Source organism: Natrix helvetica, assembly GCF_964273705.1.
Source record: "Natrix helvetica genome assembly, chromosome: Z".
NCBI lineage: Eukaryota > Metazoa > Chordata > Lepidosauria > Squamata > Natricidae > Natrix > Natrix helvetica.
This window is the reverse complement of record NC_138554.1, coordinates 39,577,855-39,599,197: the sequence shown is the minus strand read 5'-3', so window position 1 is coordinate 39,599,197 and position 21,343 is coordinate 39,577,855. Positions and strand designations below refer to the sequence as shown.

The following is a 21,343-nucleotide window of genomic DNA, read 5'->3' as shown; positions in this document are numbered from 1 at the left end:
GAGTTGTCACAGGTGAATTTCAGCTCTGCTTGTTTCATCTTGATTCCAGAAGAAACAGTTGGAAAATCATTTCTTTTGATGGACCTGCAACTAGGAGTGATGAGGTGAGAGTTCCTTCTAGTGGAATGAAACCACAGCATCTCACCGAAAATAACAAGGATACAGCTTCGTGAGAGTTTCAGCTCTAATACAGCTGAGCCAGGAATACAGTTTAACTCTACTCTGTATTGTTGACATTGGCCCATATTTTCACATGTTAGTGCCCTATGTTTCATAGCTAAAATATTTATTTTTCATGCAAAATATGTGCTTTGCCATTAGGCAAGCTTGCCTAAAGACTTTTTCACATTACAGCCTTCAGCTACTTGTTTCTCATTCATAAAGTGGCTGATAATTAAGCCAATAAAAAAAACCAATTTCTAGATTAATGAAAATAATTGCAATTATTTCCTCCACTTGTCCACAATGATGGCCAGTTGTTCTGTCCAGACTGTGGTTAACAAAGTCCCCGATTAATGGATTCCCCTCCCACACAATCTGGTAAAGCAAGTGCCAATTGCTTTTCATTCTATGCTTATGTCTTTTGGGGACTGGTAAAAAGGGGGGGAAATGAAGCACCTTCCAGTCATCTGGTTCTATAGAAGAAAATTGGCAAAACAGCTAATGTCACCCAGCTAAAACAAAGAAATAGCCAGCTTTTCACCATTTGTAGAGAATAAGATGACTTTCATGAAGATATGTAAGATCTTTCACTAAGATGACAGCAAGTGAACCATATTGTCACCACAATAGAAAGATAATATTCAGAAATGACTCCCTAAATCACTGAACTATAAGAAGGAAGAGAAGGTAGAGAACAATAAGAATAGCAAAAGTCTATTCTTACAGGTAATCCTTGAGTTACGATCATTATAGCCTGCCACATGGCCATAACTTGTGATGGTAATAAATCGGATCACCCACATGACTGGCACAATTTTACAACTGCTTTTGTGGCAGTCATTAAGGAATGCCATAGTTGTTAAATGAACACAGTGGTCATTAAGTGGATTCAATGGGCCCAGTTTTCCTGAAAATAGAAATGCTAGTTTGGGGCAAAATGTTCCTAAAATGCAGCCATGTGACAACAGACCACGGCAAATGGGCATAAATAAGGTCCAGTTGTTGAATGCCTGGAGTGTAGTCAGATGACTGCACATCCAATCATCAGAACCCTGAATCCAGGTCATAAGTCCACTCGGGTAGGTCCATTGTAACTGTAAATGGACACTAAGCAAACCAGGTAAGTCCAGGACTACCTGAATGGCCAATCATAATCAATTCATTTTAGCTTTTCTGTGGAGTTGATGTCTTGGCCTGGTCCACCTGAACCACTGAACTATTCCAGTACTAGACCTGTTTGAAAACAGCAGCCCAATACGACCAACTATCAAAGGCAGGGGGTAGAGCTGGGAAGAACACCCACCAGCCAAATGGAACAGAGGCATTTGCACAAGTCAGAATCAAGGGTTGCACATAGACTGCCCTATTTGTGCTCACAGAAGGGAGGAAATACTGTTTTCAATGCCCAGCAAGAACCGCAAGGGGAAGTCATGTTCTCAGTAGACTAGAGATGGATTCTGTGTGATGTCAGCCCTTCCAGCCCCCAAACACGTATGTAGGAGGAGCAGATCAGTCCTTATTCGTTCAACTCTTTCCTATTGTCCTTCACATCTTCAGCTGCATTGTGCAGACTTTTGTGTCTTTTGAAGACCATTAGAGGCAGATATTGAAGGCGATTCCTAGTATTCATCATGGAGTGAATTTCCCTTCCGGCCTTCCTAGTCCACCTTGTTTGCCCAATGAACTAACAGACTGGTGTCAATCCTGCTTTTAACTAATACTGCTCTTGGGGAAACATGTTACATAAGCAAATTTCATGCCTGCTTGGCTAAATATATAAATGAAAAGAAAATGGAAATCTTAGAAATTGGGGTCATCCAGCTAAATGGATGGTGGCAAGTCAAGGCAGATACAAATGGAAATATCTCTGGAAAAATATCTATCCCTACAATCTTCCAGTTAATTTTAGATGTTAGGGCTTGGAAACAGCAAAAAAAAAAAAAACACCCTAGGAAAAGATGATTTGTTGTTTATTAAAACATTTATAATTGTCCTTTGCCAGGACAGTGTGCAAATGGGATAGAAATAAAATGTAATGTAATATCAAAGCATCTCAGCCACATTAGCCTGTGTACTTGTGGGACTGCCTATCTCCCACAATATCTAACAGGCTGATGCAATCTGACAGAGTTGGTGCACTTCAGATTCCTTTGTTGAAACAATTCCATCTATTGGGATCCTGGAAGTGGGTCTTCTTTGTACCACAATCAGTCCTTCAAAGCAGCCCAGACAGGAAAATAAAACCACAAGTACTAGCAAGCCTTTACTGTGGGTTATATTAACACAATTTTGCAAGTCTGAAAAGCAGTTTCTCCCTCCCCCGCCTTTACTTTAGCCAGAGAACTAGGGAGGATCCCTCCTGAAATCATTTATCTGCCCTCCACCCCCTCCTTTGGACTTAGATTTCTCTTATTAGACCATTGTCTAGCCTTGGCTTTTCCTCGTCTCCTAAGATGTCATGATATGTAGGAATGACCCTGCTGGTCAGGAATTCTGGGAGTTGAAGTTCAAAAGTCATAAAAGGACCAAGGTTCCCCACCAGTGGCCTACACCAGGTCTGATGGACATAATTTGAGTCTGAAAGGGGGGGCGGGGTTTCCTCAGGAAGAATCCTCCCTATTTTTTAGAGAATAAAAGTAACGAACAGGAGGGATAATCTCAGACCTGCAAGATTCTATTGATGTGACCTTACAATAAGATCGAGCCAGAATTCATTGCCAGAACTACCTTGAGGGGGCTAATAGGCTGCTTCAAACAGCACCTTTCCTTGGGAATAAGGTTCCCCATGAGATTCAAATGCCCCCCCATCCCAGTGATATTTTAAAGGGCCCTGAAAACTTGGTATTTGATCCAGACCTTTGATGAATGTGACTTTAGCCATCTTTTTCTTCTTTTTGTTTGCTCCCATCTGCATTTGTTATCCCTGCCACCTTTGATCTTTTTTGCTTTTGTGCTGCCTTTTTGTATTTATGTTTTTAAGAATTTGTAAACATCTCAGAGTTGCTGAGAGTCAGCTGTGTGTGTGTATGTTTCAGCATATATATATATATATATATATATGTATGTATGTATGTATGTATGTATGTATGTATGTATGTATGTATGCAGACACACACACACACTGTGTATGTGTGTATATATATATATATATATATATATATATATATATATATATATATATATATATATATATATATATATATATATATATATATATATACTGTATGTATGTATGTATGTGTGTGTGTGTGTGTGTGTTGTATTTGTGCATACCAGGGGTTGTAACACAAATACATACATACATACATACATACATACATACATACATACATACATGTTGTATTTGTGCTGATAAATAAATAAAGGGAGACTAGTATAGATCTATTTCAAGCTATTTAGCTCTCATCAGCTAGCCATACCCTTACTGGGATTCGAACCAGGGCTGTATTACATATTAGGCAGTTGTATTAGCCACTAAGCCACAGGCTCTCCTCCTTATCAGTTGAGCCAGGGAAATAGGTATGTATTTGTGTTACCACCCCTGGTATGCCCAAATATGGGAGGGAGCTCACTACTCCCTCTTTCTGTCCTTTGGCTCATTACAGAAGACCATACAGGCAGAAAACCATATTTTTATTTTTAATGTTGCCTTTTTATATTTGTGTTGTATTTGTGCTGATAAATAAATAAAGGGAGACTAGTATAGATCTATTTCAAGCTATCTAGCACTCATCAGCTAGCCATATCCTTACTGGGATTCGAACCAGGGCTGTACTACATATTAGGCAGTTATATGCCTGACTCGTAGACGAGATCTCTAACTGACTTGGCCTCCTTAGAACAGATGCTGTGGTCTGACATTTGTATTTCCGGTTCAAGACTCAGTAAATGTATAACAAAATAGAAGGGATAGATGGGGTCCCCAGGAGGTCTTATAGTCTGACCCTGTTTCATGTTATGTACCGAGGCTTGAGTTTCTCAAAGTTCCATTTTATTAGAGATGTCATATTGGCATATATGGGAAAACCTGAATTTGAAAGCTTTCAGGTTTTCCCCACCCAAAATAAAGTCTAAGTCCCTGCCCAGCACCCACTTGTCCATCGCATAGTCCAATCAGACCCCGTCCCAACTGGAGATGCCTCCCAGTCACACCACTCCAAGTGTAGGGCAGGATGCCCTTGACTCTCTGAGAAAGGAATGTTATTTTGACTATATATCTCCCATACTCCATATAATTCCCCGACCATTTTCCCATAGCATTAAGTGTAGCAGGCCTGAAGGCCCATGCAAAAGATGGCTTCCAGGCCTGACACTATGCTTATCTCTTCCTGAAATTAAGAAATCACAACGATCCTATTTGTCTTCATCTCGTTTATGTTTAATTAAGTTTGCTTGCTTTAAAGATCCTTATTACAAAATCTTGGTTAATAAGCTCATATCCATTTCCCTCATTACTGAAAAATTATGCCAAGCCAACGCCTGTCAGTAAGGACGCTGAGTGGCGGGAATAGTTCTGTGGAGGGGAGGGCTTGATTTTTAAAAAGTAGAAAATCTGGCATAGCCATTGTCTGTTATTCTCTTGTTATTTTCCCTACATAGTTGAGGGAAGACTCAGATTCAGAAAATCACTCTTTTCTTCATCTTAGAATTATGGGTCCATTAACTGTGGAATCAAATTATTCACTAAGTTCATAACAAATGAACTGAGTCTCCCATTCAAATCCATGAATCTGTTTTAGAAGAAGTTGGTAACAGTCCGCAACAGTCCGTACTCAGTCCCCTGAGTAAAAATATTTAAATGGCACAGGATTGAAAAATGATTGCTAGAAGTGGCTACTAGGGCCTTAGCATAAGGGAGAAAGTTCATAGAGATAATCATATAGTCAACAGCGTTCATTCTGGAGCCAGATAGGTAGATGAATTCAGCTGGAGTGAACTCCATGCTGTGGGCAGAGTTTGCCTGCAATACTGCATTCTAACCACTGCACCACGGATGGCTCCTTAGAGTGGTTTAGAACACAGTATTGCAGGCAAACTCTGCCCACAGCCTGGAGTTCAATCCTGATGGGGCCCAAAGTTAACCCAGTCTTCCATCTTTATGAGGTTGGTAAAATAAAGACCCAGATTAGTGGGGGCAGTATGCTGTCTTTGTAAGCTACCCAGACAGAGTTATAAAAGCACTATGGGACCATATATAAGTCTAAATTGCTACTTTCAGAGACACTATTTAACATATGAAGCTTTAAATCAAAGATTGTTTGAGTTAGACAGAGACCTGCAAAATCTGATTTCTGATCTTTTGACCAGCGAGTAAAGAAGAATCAGGATTGGGAGGCAGAGCTTTGTGAAAGCTAGATTGAAGTGCCACAGTTCAGAGGTATTAATTTGCTAATTAAGGAATGAAAGGAAATAAAACCACAAATCTTCCAATAATTTGGACTAGTACTAATCATCAATTCTCTATTCTGCCTATCAAGGCACTCCCTGTTCGTTGCTAAATTTCCTAGTTGAGTCAAGCCTGAGGGAAATTAATTTTAGCACTTCACGTTATAATTTAAAACTGGTGAATTTGCAAATCAGATGTTGTAGAAGCTTAAGAGAATTCAGAAAACCAGAAGCTGGGCAGGAACATTATTGTGTCCTTTTCAAGAGCAAATCATCCGAAAGGAAAAAAAAAGATTGAGTCATCCAAATGAAACTAAGAAGTGGGCATCTAATCACTACATCATAGCTTGAAGGTATGTGACCCGGGAACACTGCAGCCATCATAAATATGATGTGACTGGACTTTGATTATGTGATCTTGAGGATGCTGCAATGGTCGTAAGTGTGAAAAATGGTCATAAGTCGCTTTTTCGGTGTACTGGTGATCTTGAACAGTCACTAAACGAATGGTTGTAACTCAACGAATACCTGTATAGTACTCCAGAAACAGAGAAGGAAAGTGGTGGGATATAGGGGATGCTACGGTTTCTTTAATTTCAAACTATGGCTTGGCTAGTCTCAATTTAGTATTCTTTTCATGCTTTTTCTACCTGAGTATCTTCCTCTCATCTAGTTCCTACAGCCCATCTTTTCTTTTGAAACCATTTCATATTTTGATAATCCCCCCCCCCTTCAATCAACTTTGGACTCTTCCTTTTTCCATTCTTCTATCTGCTGCATAAGTTGAAACCTACTGGAATAAATCTCTCCCCATTTATGGCCTCTTCAGAGAAGGCCTCGTGTGCTCCATCTGTCACGCTTAACTATTTATACCTTCACACAAATACATTGCACAAGGCTCCATGAAAACATGCATTTATACACTGTTAACACTACGAATCTTTTGCCAGCTGGGAGGAGGCAAAGCTGTCGGCTCAGGAACACACCTTTTCTTATAGCTGCTGCCTCTTTAATTTTGTTACTAGTTTTTAGTGAGTTCTAAATGAAACTTTTGCCTTAAATTCACCTAATACTGTTTCCAGTAAGTGTAGTTACAGGTTGGATAACAAAAAAAAAAAAAAAAGTAATACATCTAGGGTTTCTATCCTTAAAGAGAGCCACCATCTCAGTGCATCACACTGACTCTGGGTTGCAGTGTGGTAGGTAGTCAGTGTATCTGACTCACAAAGAGATAGCTTTTGTTGGTCAAGTTTTATAGCCCTTCAACAGCCCTCCACCCCCAGAGTTACTTATTTTAGCCACAGCAAGAGAAAGTTACAGATTAATGAGGAATTAAGTGTCTAGTAGGTATTGGGAGCCTGCAAAGACAAAATAAGAAAATCATTATCTAATTTGGGTTAAAGTGGAAGATTTGAATTAAAGATGTACTTCAATCACAGGACAGTGACTCAACTTACAACCATTCGAAGTTACAACAGCATTGGAAAAAGTGACTTATGGTGGATCTTCACTCTTATGACTGTGACATCATCCCCACAACCATGTGAGCAAAATTAGGATGCTTGATAACTGGCATGTGTTTGCAATGGTTGCAGCCAGGGGTGGGCTTCAAAAATGTCAGCAAAGGGTTTTCTGCCTGGTTGCTGGGTGGGCGTGGCCATGATGGGTGCACCGCCCCATCTGCACTGCCATGGGGGAGGGGGCATTTTCATCTTTCCCAGGCTCCAGAAGCTTTCCTTGAGCCACTGGGAGGGCAAAAACTGCCTTCCTTGAGCTCCAAAGGCCCTCTGGAGGCCGGGAGGCCCATTTCCCCCCTTCCTGAGCCTCTGCGTGAGCCGTCACTTACCTCGCATCCAAAATGATTTACGTGGAGACTCCTGGGAGGGAAGAGGAGGGGAGGAGTGGGTAGGTGGAGCCAGTCAGGAGTAGGAATTTGAGGTTCTCCAAACCAGCCATAACGTTAGTTAGGGTTCTCCTGGACCCAGGCGAACCGATAGCAGCCCACCCGATTGCAGCATCCCAGGGTCATATGATTGTCATGTGTGATCTTCTCAGCTGGCTTCTGACAAGTCAATGGGGAAAGCCAGATTTGCTTAATGATAATGTGATTCACTTAGCAGCCAACAGACTTAACAGACTGCTTTGTTTAGCAACCGAAATTTTGGTTCCTAATTGTGCTCATTACAACTGTCTTATTGTTAATACCACTTTATAATGCCTCGGTAAGGCCACACTTGGAATACTGCATTCAGTTCTGGTCGCCACGATGTAAAAAAGATGTGGAGACTCTAGAAATAATGCAGAGAAGAGCAACAAATTTCAATTCAATTTCAATTTATTTGTGCTTCTAGACCGCCCCCTCTCCCAGAAGGGACTCGGGGCGGTGTACAGTCCATAGAGAATATCACAAAAATACAATAAAAAATTAAATATGTACAGTTTGGAGGAGGTTAAAATGCAATTAAAAGAACTGTACAAAGCTGAATAAATATAAATTTTTTAAAATCCCTAAAACAGACACAACAGATTAAAAAACCCTAAAATAACCAGATAATAATACATTTGCCAGGAGGGACAGTTGTAATTATGCCAGGCCTGCTAATCGGAACAGGTGAGTCTTCAATTTTTGCCGGAAGGAGCGGAGGTCAGAAGTGGTTCTAATGTCGGGGGGGAGGTCATTCCAGAGGGTTGGGCCCATCACAGAGAAGGCCCTACTCCTTGGTGTCGCCCGTTGGCATTGCCTAGTGGACGGCACCAGGAGAAGTCCCTCCCTGTGTGAGCGAATTGGCCGCAGGGATGTATGTGGGAGGATGCGATCCCGCAAGTAACTAGGTCCCGTGCCATGGAGCGCTTTAAAGATGGTAATCAGCACCTTGAAACGCACCCGAAAAACCACAGGTAGCCAGTGCAGCTCGCGCAGGAGAGGTGTTACGTGGGAGTACCTCGTACTCCCCATCACAGCCCGCGCGGCTGCGTTCTGAACCAACTGCAGTCTCCAGGCGCGTCCCAAGGGCAGCCCCATGTAGAGAGCGTTGCAGTAATCCAGGCGGGACGTCACCAGCGCATGAGTGACCGTGCGTAGGGCATCCCGGTCCAGTAGGGGGCGCAATTGGCGCACCAGGCGAACCTGGTGGAACGCCCCCCTCGCCACGGCTGCCACATGGTCATCCATTGACAGCCGGGCATCAAGGAGGACGCCCAAATTGCGCGCCCGTTCCACAGGGGGCAATTGTTCGCCCCCTATGGCCAGCGATGGAATCAGCTGGCTGAACCGAGGTGCCGGTAGCCACAGCCACTCGGTCTTGGAGGGGTTGAGTTTAAGTCTGTTGTCCCCCATCCAGACCCCGACGGCTTCCAAGCACCGGGACATCACTTCAACAGCCTCGTTGGGGTGGTTTGGGGTTGAAATATACAGCTGAGTATCATCAGCGTAGAGGTGATACTCAACCCCAAAACCACGGATGATCTCACCCAGCGGCTTCACATATGTGTTGAACAGGAGAGGCGAGAGGACCGACCCCTGTGGCACTCCACAAGTGAGTGGCCTCGGGGTCGACCTCTGTCCCCCTGTCAACACACATGATGATTAGGGGACTGGAGACTAAAACATATGAAGAACGGTTGCAGGAACTGGGTATGTCTAGCTTAAGAGAAAGAAGGACTAGGGGAGACATGATAGCAGTGTTCCAATATCTCAGGGGTTGCCACAAAGAAGAGGGAGTCAAACTATTCTCCAAGGCACCTGAGGGTAGAACAAGAGGCAATGGGTGGAAACTAATCAAGGAGAGAAGCAACTTAGAACTGAGGAGAACCTTCCTGACAGTTAGAACAATTAATCAGTGGAACAGCTTGCCTCCAGAAGTTGTGAATGCCCCAACACTGGAAGTCTTTAAGAAGATGTTGGATAGCCATTTGTCTGAAATGGTATAGGGTTTCCTGCCTAGGCAGGGGGTTGGACTAGAAGACCTCCAAGGTCCCTTCCAACTCTACTATTGTATTGTATTGTATACCACAGAAGAAGAACATTTGGAAATTCTGTAAAGTGCTGACCGTAGAATGAAAAGTGCTATTATTTGAAAAGAAAGTTGATTTAGTGTAGTGGTTGAAGCACCAGGCTGGAAAGCTGGAGATAGTGTATTCTTGTCCATCCTTTTCAATAAAGCCAGCTGGATGACCTTGGGCCAGGCAATGGAAAACCATGTTGCCAAGAAAATTGCATGGACTCGCCAGAAGTGAATATTGACTTGAAAGCATACAGATTAAAAAGGAATCCAGGAAGTAAGGAATCATTCAGAATGGAATGGAATGGAATAGAATGGGAGTTTTCTAGTTCAACCCCTTGCTCAAGCATTCTGGACAAATGGCCAATCTCCAGTGGTGGAGTATACACAATTTAGAGAGGCAAGCTGTTTCACTGATTAATTTTTCTCACTATCAAGAAATGTCATTTTAGTTCTAGGTTCGATCTCTTTTTAATGATCTTCCATCCATTACTTCTTGCCCTGAGCTCAGGGGCTTTGGAGAATAAGTTGACCCTTTCTTCTTTGTGGCAGCCCCTTAGATATGGGAAGACTGCTTTCATATCATCCCTAGCCCTTCTCTATGTTAAGCATAATTAATCTAGCTAGCACCATCTTCCTATGCTGCAGTTAGCAAAGCTGCATAGCTAGAAAAGGGTAAGAGAAGGGGTGTGAGGGTTTTGTTTTTTGTCAATTTAAACATTTGAACTTGATTGTAGAAATCTTGCAGAGTTTTTCCTTTGCTGGTCTAGTGATAAAGAATTTAAAAACAAAAATGCTATTGCCCTTTCTGTTCTCTCTGCACGGGCTGCCAATTCTTTTATCTTTAGTGTCTCTGCTAATCAAATCACCCTCATGCCGAAACTGCTGAAAAAGAAAGTAAAAGGGTATCTTCATTGCCATGCAGTTCAAAAACCATGTTATATCTAAATCCATGTAGATCGGTGTTTCTCACCCTCGGCAAATTTAAGAAGCTGTGAACTTCAAGTCGCGGAATTATGAGAGTTGGAATTCATACATCTTAAGGTTGCCAAGGTTGAGAAATAGCAATTTAGATAAAAACACCGGGAATGAAGTGCAATCTCTGAAGAGAGAGATACTCCATATGCATATACATCACTATTTCCAAAAGGGAAATAGCTGTGCAAATAAATCACGCATCTTTTACTAGGTGATGTCTAAACCACCACTGCAGAGGCAATTTCTTCATACATTGATCAGCATTATCTGAGCTCATAAATCCTGATATTAAAGAGTACACTGCAAATAAAAGGTGTTTCTACTATTAATATCAGTATTATGATACGAGTCATATATTGCAGAGTTCCCCACCTTTTGGGCTTTGTGGATTGCTGGAGGGGGGAGGAGGGATTGTTCTGCATGTGTGCTGCTTGCACAAATGTAGCACTCATGCCCGTGCTTGCCTACTGCTTGCGCAAGTGCGAATGCATGCCTGTGCTCTCCCGCCACTTTCTCAGCTCAGGTCCAAAAGGCTCAAGGCCCAGGAGTGGGCCGCAGCCTGGGACCTGGGCACCCCTGCTCTATTGTAACAAAGCAAAGGCAATGCGCTAGAAAAATTCAGCAAGACATGCAGCTATTAAGGGAGCACATTGTAGTTCAGAAATTGCAAAACATAAAGGCATCATAATTTCATAACGAAGTTCAAGTGTAATTATGCAAAACACTTCCCCATGTGCTTGGCACTCTGCCTAGTTTGAGAGAGAGAACAGGAATAAAATGGGCCAGTAGACAGCCTGAAAGGGCATGTATTTGCAGGTAGATCTTGACTTATGCACAGTTGAGCCCAAAATTTCTATTACTTAAGTGAGACATTTGATAAGTGAGTTTTGCCCCATTTTATGACCTTTCTTGCCACAGTTATTAAGTGAATCACTGCAGTTGGTAAGTTAGTGACACAGTTGTGAATTGAAGCAGGCTTCCTTGTTGACTTTGCTTGTCAAAAGATCACATGACCCCGGGACATGGCAATCATCATATGAGTTAGTTGCCAATCATCTGAATTTTGAACACATGACTATGGGGATGCTGCAACCGTCATAAATGTGAAAAACAGCCATAAGTTACTTTTTCCAGTGCCATTGTAACTTTGAACAGTCACTAAGAGAATGAACTTGGATTACCTGTATACTATATGCAGAAGCCCACATCCATTCTGTTGTACTTCTTTTACTAAAGCCAGTGGGATAAACCTGGTTTCTTATAAAACAGTATTTTATTCAGTGGCTATGTTATGTTGTAGTTCCACAAGGAATAAAAAAGCAACAGACAGTAAAGTATCAACAAAATATAAAAGGAACTCAGATTTTAACTTATCCCTTAGGGAGAGAATATTCTGGGGAATGGATACAAACTGGTATTTAAAATACAAGAGTTGCTTTCTCTGTTCAGAAGAACACAGAGACTAAACAGGAGATTGTTATATCACAGTATCATTTAACTGTTAAGATGTGCCCCACAATGCATGCTTTGTTATTGCATTTAATCTTTTGGCTTAAAGATAAGAGAATGTGCAGTTTTATATGCCCTAAAGGACCAAAGAGAAGAGCCTGATGGCAGGATGTAACCAATCTATGACAGTGTTAAGATGCAAAATGCCCCTAAACTTCAATCTCATCCAACTAACAGCTGGTTCATCCAGGCAATTTTGCCATGTCCTGAAGAATGAATAGTGGTTTTAGGGAGTACACAGATGAGAAAAATAAACAAACTGGTGAACTCCCATTAATTGCCTCAGCTCCTGCAAACTCAGTTTGAAAGCATGCACAAATACAAGTAGGTAAATAGGTACCACTTTGGTGGGAAGATTAACAGTGTTCCATGCATCTCGGCTTACAGTCATGATGGCCACATGACCATAGGAAGTGTCTTCAGACAACGGTGTCTCCCTCCACTAAAAAACTGAGATGAGTTTTGCCGCCTAGAGTCAGACACGACTGGACAGGGGAAATCTTTACTGTGTATCCTATTGTGTGTTTTGTGAGTCTGCTTTTGAAATGCCTGAAAATTGCATGTGGTACAAAATGTGGCATGCAAATGCAAAACATGGAGATTACATTGTGCCTGCAATGGCTGCCAGTTGTCTAACAGGTACAATTTAAAGTATTGAGTTTTTTTGTGGTTTAGGGCCTGATTGAAGGATCACTTCTCTCAATGGTAATCTGTTCACTTTCTTAGATCAGCAGGAAGGGTTCATTTGAAAAAGGCTGACTGTCTGATATGCAAAACATGGTGTTCTTCTGTGTGGCCCACTGTCTAATGCCAGCATTTCTCAACCTTAGCACCTTTAAAATGCATGGTCTTCACCTCCCAGAATTTCGGGAGTTGAAGTCCACACATCTTAAAGCCACCAAGGCTGGGAAATATTGACATAGGACCAATGGTGGGTTTCAAAATCTTTTAGAACCTCTTCTGTAGGTGTGGCCTGCTTTGTGGGAGTGGCTTGCCAGCCATGTGACTGGATGGGAGTGGCTTGTCAGCCATATGACTGGGTGGGGGTGGCCAACTTGTAAAATGTGGTGAAACTCACTTAACAACACTCTTGCTTATCAACCAAAATGTTGGCTCAGAAACTCTGGTATTTGAAGCATGCAAGTTTTAAAGCTGTCAAGTTACAAGACCCTTGCACCCCTAACCATTTAGAAAGAAAAGCCCAGGGGTGTTCAAACTTGACAACTTTGAGACTTGTAGACTTCAACTCCCAGAATTCTTCCTCCAGTCATGTTGGCTCAGGAACTCTGGCATTGAAGTGTGCAAGTCTTAAAGCTATCAAGTTACAAGACCCTTGCACCTCTAACCCTTTAAAAAAAGAAAACCCCAGGGGTGTTCAAACTTGACAGCTTTAAGACTTGTGGACTTCAACTCCCAGAATTCCTCCTCTCATTCTTCATCTTGATGTGCAGATGGGTGGGGGGAGGGAGCTGGAACCGGTTCTAAATGGCACTGTAGATTTGTGGAAGAGGTAAGAACTGGCAGGAACCCACCCCTGCATAGGACCCACCCCAACGCTCCCTCCCAGGATTTAGCAATATGGCAAAATGCATTCTTTCATTGAGCTATTAAGCAAATATTCTTGATATTTTTATATTCCATGTTTTATTGTTGCACACTTCCCTTAATGTTTATTTACGGTAGTTAGAGAAGCAGGATATAATTTAATAAATGATGAAAATGTGGGATAGGTTAGAAGTTCATTTATGAGAGATTTTCAAACCCTACCATGTCTAAGACACAATTGTGAAAATACATGCCCATTTTAATTTCTCCATTTGGGATATGGAAAATTATATAGGCTGGCAGGTATCTGGATGATTATATGAAACAGCATCATGAACATTTACGGTAGTTGCCAAGAAAATATAGAAGGGCCAACATTTCACAGCATGATTGCTAAACATTAGTGCCAACTAGTCAGAAGAAGACACAAAAGCACAACATTATGGGGTATTTTTCTTTCTGAAATTTAATTTGTAAACAGAAATATAACAAAGAGGAAGCTGTTTCATTTAGTAGCTATAGGATTATAATAGATATAATCAAGAGGAAAAATACACAACAGTATCAGAGTTCTCAAAGAAAATACATTGCAATGCAAAGAATTACTTTAAAAAGTGTGAATTTCTCTTTTAAAAAGAGGACCAAAATGGTAACACAAGATCTGATGAACTATTTGGAGAGATAGAAAAACATTAAGAAGTGGAGGGAATAATTTTGGTTCCTAATCCCTCTTTACTGATCTAGATCAATAATGTTCACATTTTATCTGATTTACAATTATTTCTGGAGCCACAGTGAGCTCCATACAATGAGTGTCCAATCCAGTTACTTATTCATCAGTAATTCCAATTTAACCATATCTTGAAGACCCATTAAACTCAGTTTGAATTAATTCTGAATAGGAATGAATAGAGCTGAGTATCTATTCCCGGAGTTGGGGAGGAAGAGTATTCACTTCAGCAGATGCTGTTAGAATGCAATTCCAAACTGACTATTGCTGTTGGATGATTCAGTGGAAGTTGGAGAAGCACAAACTTGTTCATGAGGCTCATGCTGATGTTCATGAATGCAAATATTTTTATTTCGAATCATGTGGTTTAGGAATAAAAGTTTCTGGTAAATGGATGCCAACTGCAATGTCTTCTCTTGCTTACTTCCTGCCTCTTGACTCTATTCTCCTCTTACTTTATTATTATCCAACTTTTTGCCATTATTCCTATGAACATTTTGAAAGCAGTTATTATTTTATTTTATTTATTTGTATCCCGTCTTTATTATTTTCACAAATAACCTGAGATGGTGGTGAACATATCCAGCACACCTACCTTCCCCTATTTTCCCCACAATCTATAACTAATGGACCTCCATAAACATCATGTTTATTTATGCATTTTGTTTCATTTATATACCATCTAATCTACATCTTGTGGACAATAAGGATCCCTCCCAAGACTGTACCCGTCTGAAATTATTGACATTGCCACATTCCACATCTCAAGCATGGACTTTGGGAAGCTGCAAGGAAATCCAATGACATCAGTTTTGCAGTAATTCCTCTAAAGCTGTTGTGAGTTTCTCATTGGCAAAAATAGGCACTTCATCCTGCCTATCTACTCAGAATTCTTGCTTCCTTTTTTGAAGCTGTGGTGCCCTTGTTCACTTGTTCTCCTCCTTCCCAATTGCAAATGAAGGAAAATTTGGCTACTTCCGTGTAGTATCTAACTGGAGTTTAAAAGAATATTTTTCCTTGCTGCAAAAAAATGACACCATGATGGAACAAGGAAAGCAAGGCACTGACTAACTGCTTCTTTTTATGTATCCACCCATTGACTAGGTAAGGAGAATCTTTAGCCAAATCTGAAGAAGGATATACCACATATATATATCTTATGGAGCAGAATGAAGCCACTTCTGATGACATACATGGCAGTCAGTGGCTATGTAGAAGTACTATAAATGCTCTGCAGAATTCTTTCTTGAACTACTGTGTCTTGTTTTAAGAAACCGATATTTTTGGTTGTTGCTGTTTTTACGACTTTTAGGTGGTAGCATAATTTATTTATCTCTGCTTCTCACTAGAACAATATATGGTGCTCCCTAGTTAATGCTCTTCTGCAAAGATCCCTGTGACTGCCACTGCCATTTTGTAATAAACTAGGGGTAAAAACAGCCAGGAAAATAGATACTGAACAAGCAGAGCACATCACATAACTTTTAAAAACAAGGGTTGGCAAACCAAGCTTTAGTAGAAATATAGAAGAAGCACTTTGGAAAGAGAATAGGAACCACAAACCATCTCCGCTCCAAAGCACCTGAACAAATCAACACAGATCTGAATAATTTGCAAAACTCCAAACCAATACAAGAGCAACTATGAGGTCAGAACTGAGTAGCAAAGATCAAGTATTTGCACTGAAAGTTCAAATTAGATTCTTCATGTGATTGGCAATAACTGCACAATAAACTTGAAACATTCCTATATTCAGTGAATTGCTCTTGTTTACAAATAAATATCCAGTTATAATAAAACATAATTCAAAATGGAAAAAACTTGGATAATTTCTCTTTTGGCTATCTACAATGAATGCATTTTTGCCTAGTGTCAAGAGAAAAGAAACACTTATAAAGAAGAGGATATTCTGCCAAGCCAAGCCTTCAAGACATGTTAAAAAAAAGATATAAATCATAATTTGCAGGTACTTGGTGCTATTGGAAGTAACAACACTTTTGAGAAAACTTGTCTAGCACAGACAGTAAATAGACACTTAACTATTTACCTTTTAAATAATGATTCTGGTTTTTAAAACACACCAGATTATTCAAGGGGAAGATAACTGCAAGATTTTTTAAAAAAGAAATTAAAACAGGAAAAAGAAGATCACAGGAAATGACAGTTCCAAGGAATTCTATTTCACAGTATATGCAGTTTTAAATACACACACATACATACATATTATATGTATGTATGTATGTATGTATATATATATATATATATATATATATATATATATATATATATATATATATATATATATATATATACATACATACATACATACATACATACATACATGCAAAAAATTTAGAAATGTTAATGATGTTCACTGGTAACATATATAAATGCATGTAGAAAGGGAAGTGCCTAAATAAATTGTCGCTAAAATAGTAACAAAGAGGACTGTTCTGTGGATACTTTCTTATTTGACCATGTATATTGTAGGTGTGTTTTAATGACTAATATTATAGAAAGGAAGAAAAAAAATCTAGCCCTTGTAATTACCGAGACAAAAAAAATTCTGGAAGCAAGAATAAAAAAACCAGATAAATGTTACATTTGAGTTTGAGGACACACAGATGGAAGGATCAAAACTGAGGGAATGCAAAGGGCTTAAAGCACAGGAGAAAACGAAAATGAAGTTACATGAAGGGAAAAACATAAAACGGGATTGATGTGGGGCCACTTTGCTGTTTGACAAGAAAGCCAAATCTTTATAGGCCCCGTCTCGAAAAACATGGATGCTCCACTTAGACACCAATGGTTTCCTTCATCTAATCCACTTCAAAGGGCCTCCTCAGTAGATCACTAAATCTATTGTGTATTGATCACAGAGTAAAGCCCAAATCATCACACTCAAAGTGTGGTGGTTGTGATAACAATAAGAATGGAAATATAGGGTAAATCTGATAAATTTTGGAGAGGGTTTTTTTTTGTCATGCTTTCTTTACATAGCAAATGGGGAAGAAAATGTGGATTAGAATAATGGTTCCCAAATCATTAATGAGGTAATCTAGAATATATTGTCACCACATTAGAAAAAGATTGCTATGAAGATAGGTTTCCACATTGACAAAATGGACGTCTTGCTAGGCCAATAACAGAACATTTAATTATTTGGATCCACCCACCAACTATCCCAGGATCACCCCTTTCCCTGATCTGTGTGTATTTAATGTCATATGGAAATACTTCCAAAAAGGAGGGTTTTTTTTTTCAATAATTAAATATAAAGCTGCCTTAATGCATTGCTGTCCCCACAATGGTCAAGTGGATCAAATGGATTCCCTGAACAGTTCTTATAGGACATTAAAATGATAGGCCCACCAGATTTGATTACCAGCAGATGGAGTTATTGCTTTACAAAGTATATGCTCTGGTTACAGGAAAGGAAAATCTAACAAGAGAGAAGTGGCCGGGTGTACAATAACCAAGTAGCCCATGTTAGTCAGTTTTTCCAGTTGAAATTCTGAATTCAAATGCAGGGAAGCTTCAGAACCAGTACAGTGAAATTACACAAAGCCTTAGCTAAATTACAGAGTGTGCAGCTGTCAGATGTGGTATAGCCACAATTTAATCCTTTTTAAAGAAGACAAGACAGATTAATGCTTTCTCCAGCATACAGGGCAATCTACCCTAGAGATCAATTGCTAGAGAAGACTGGAAGAGGGAGATCATTTCTGAGTGGTTGGCCGCTGTGTGACACACAGAATCCTGGACTAACTAAGATAGATCCATCAGGGCTGTTAATCTCACCCCTTTACACTGCCCTGTCCCTGTTCCAATCAATTTAGGCAGAATCAGCATTTTTCCAAGCATCATTTAAAATGTGGAAGAATCAGAATGAGGACAGGGGGAAATAAAGAAATAAATGCATATAAAAGAATTGCTAGAAATGCCCTTCCAGATCTGGCAGTGAAAAGCTGAGCCCGAGGTCTTACCCTTGGTCTGCAGAGGCTTCTGCCACCATTTAACAGCTGCCATAGTATGTGAGGTAGTGGTAATTGCTCTCTCAGGAACCCTAGAATCATGAAGCATTGAACCTAGCATTGTGGTGAAAGCCAAATTGGAGAGAAACAGAATGGTCCATCACGGGCATTTCTCCAAACCAACAGAATCCCACTGAAGGCAAGATTGGCACAACCAAGGAACTGAGTCAGCCATCCTCAACAGGAGGAATTCTTAGTAATGGCTGTGCTGCCTAAGGAATTCTGAAGTTGACGCATTTTGATGGTGAAGATTGAGAGGCCTGCACTGAATGGATATAGAAACTGTGGGGAAGAGATTTATGGTATGCATCAGCATGTATTACGGGCAGTCCTCAATTTACAACCACAAGCGAGTCCAAAATTTCTTTTGCTAAGCAAGACAGTTGTTAAGTGAGTTTTGCCCCATTTTACAATCTTACTTGACACAGTTGTTAAGTGAATCACTGCAGTTGTTAAGTTAGAAGCACAGTTGTTAATTGAATCTGGCTTCCCTACTGACTTTGCTTGTTAGAATGTCACAAAAGATGATCACATGAAAATGGGATACTGCAATTGTCATAAATATGAATTAGTTGCCAAATATAAAATTTTTTGATCATCTAGATGCTGCAATGGTCATAAGTGTGAAAATGGTCACAAGTCACTTTTTTATTGCCATTGTAACTTTGTTCACTAAACAAATGGTTGTAAGTAGAGGACTATCTATACAATTATTGTGAAGCAGCAGTGATTGGATCAATAATTAATACAGGTCAGTCTTTGCCAATGTGGGCATTTGCCAGATGTATAGATTTCAACTCCAAGAATTTTCCAATCAGCATGATAGGACTGAAAGTTATGGAAGATGAAATCCATAGCCTGGAAAAGCACCCAGGTTAACTAATTACTGAAATAATTATTTATGTTTAATTTCATAATCAAGCATCTTTGCTATTAATACGTCAGTTTCTGGAAGGCTGGTAGGATAAGGAAGAAATCTCAGTTGAACATAGGAAATTTTATTTCAGCTAGATCATTGATCCAATCAATGTCTGCTATAAATTAGAATAGCTTTCCAAAAATTTCAAGCAAGATATTTTGCACCATTTTTACAAATAATACCAGAGTGTAAACATAATTACCATTATACTTAGCCCCATTTTATAGATAGCAAAACTGAGACACATCACTTGCTTCTTATCACTGCCTAGTATTTCCAGGGCATTGGGTTCCAGACCAAAGTTCCTGCCAAAAGACCAACCATTCATAAATTCCCACTATAAACTTTTTATGGATGTATCCATAAATCCCCTTAAAATGCGGGCCAGACATTCTGCCCTTGTTCAACAATCTCAGTGAGCAAGACATCCAGTTATCTCAGGCTGACAAGTTCTTTTGGCAATATCAGAATTGTGGTCCATCTAGAAAAACAGGGATTTTGGCAGTGAGTTAGCTGTGACTGGAGAAATATCCTTCTCATCTCACAATGGTTGAATTACAAAAGAGAGGATCAGGAGTAGCAAATCTAGCAAGGCATTGTGGGTATTGCGTAGCTCTGCTCCACTCCTCCTCCAATTCTGTGTTCACCAGATTGAATTCATATTTAAACAACTTACTGTAAAAAAAAGAGAGAAGGAGATGAAGGACATCCATTCACTTATGGCAATAAAAAAAAAAAATTCCTGGCAGGCTGAAGGTGTTAGAACGAGAAAACACCTTTTCTTTAGAATAGAGTGAAGCCAACTGAATTTAATCTACACAGCCTAGACACTTGAGTAAGGTTGATGGTTGAAAAGAGACATGGGCACATTAAAAAAAAAAGTCTAGGGTCCCCTGGCAAAAATGGAGATAATAGAAAGTGGGGAAAATCAAGGCTCAGAGGCTATGGACAGGAGAGGGGAATTCCTTTCTAGTAAACCCAGCTGACAGGAACCCACTGTGGTTCATTGTACAGCTTCTGCAAGGCCACCTGAAGTTGCTGGAATGTCCGCTCCATATTATCATTCACTAAGCAGAGATCAAAATAATGCCCATAGCCTCGCTGGATTCGGCAGCTCTCATCCACAGTTCGCTTCAGGTCAGCATCCTGGTTAAACACAGAAAAAAAGCAGAGCAGTTTGTAAATAAGAGGAATGCGACCATTGAAGTTCTGTAGGTAGGTTTCAATCTATTCTGAAGTGCAAATATACAAAAACTGTACGATAATCCCTAGAATAAACATATATGTCTCTCTGTTTGAGTGTGGTATGTATATGAATATGTATGTGTGTGTGTGTGTATGTGTGTGTGTGTGTGAATGTATGTATGTATGTATGTATGTATGTATGTATGTGTGTATATATATATATATATATATATATATATATATATATATATATATATATATATATATATATATATATATATATATATATATACACACACACACACACCTAAGCATCAGCGGTGGGTTCCGTCAGTCACTTGTGCCAGTTTGCTTGTGGCCGTGCGGCGCGTGCACAGTACAATAAAAAATTTAAATATTTGTATATTTAAAATAATTTTTAAAAAAATTTAAAATTTAAAAATAAAAAATTGCGCAGAAGCAAAAAACAAAATGGCGGCACTGTAGGTGCCATGCAGAGAGCCGGTTCAGGGGCATGGCAGGCCTGGGTCGCTGCCAGGTCCAGTGACCCGGGCTGCCAAACCACTACCAGTTCAGACGAACCAGTCCAAACTGTTAGGAACCCATCACTGCTAGGCATGCATACATAGATATATACGTACAACACCTCCTCTCCAAACTCATAAAGAAATAAAAATAAATTTCTGATTTCATTCGTGTGTAACACAGCCTCAATCATTTTGCACCATCGCTTCACCTACTGAAGCTTTCAGCCTTGCAAATGTTAAATATAGCTTCTGGGCCAATAAAAGGTAAAGCCACCCTTGCTATAGGCCACTTAATTATAATCACAACTCAGGTCAGGGAAAGTGTGTGGGGATGTGCAAGATGAACTGCACAGGACTTTCTCTTCCTC

The 21,343-nt window shown here is 40.0% G+C and overlaps 1 protein-coding gene across 3 annotated transcripts in view; it reads right to left on the bottom strand.

Moving 5' to 3' along the window:
* Positions 1–19,326: 19,326 nt before the first annotated feature.
* Positions 19,327–21,343, bottom strand: part of MPP2 (MAGUK p55 scaffold protein 2) — an 82,714-nt gene continuing 80,697 nt past the window's right edge. For 2 of the 3 annotated variants that reach the window (XM_081970987.1, XM_081970988.1), the window contains exon 13: positions 19,327–20,409. In XM_081970987.1, the coding sequence (XP_081827113.1) occupies positions 20,233–20,409 (177 nt within the window). In that variant the 3' untranslated portion in view covers positions 19,327–20,232. The remainder of the gene's footprint in view (positions 20,410–21,343) is intronic. The other variant, XM_081970989.1, reaches the window with a different exon arrangement.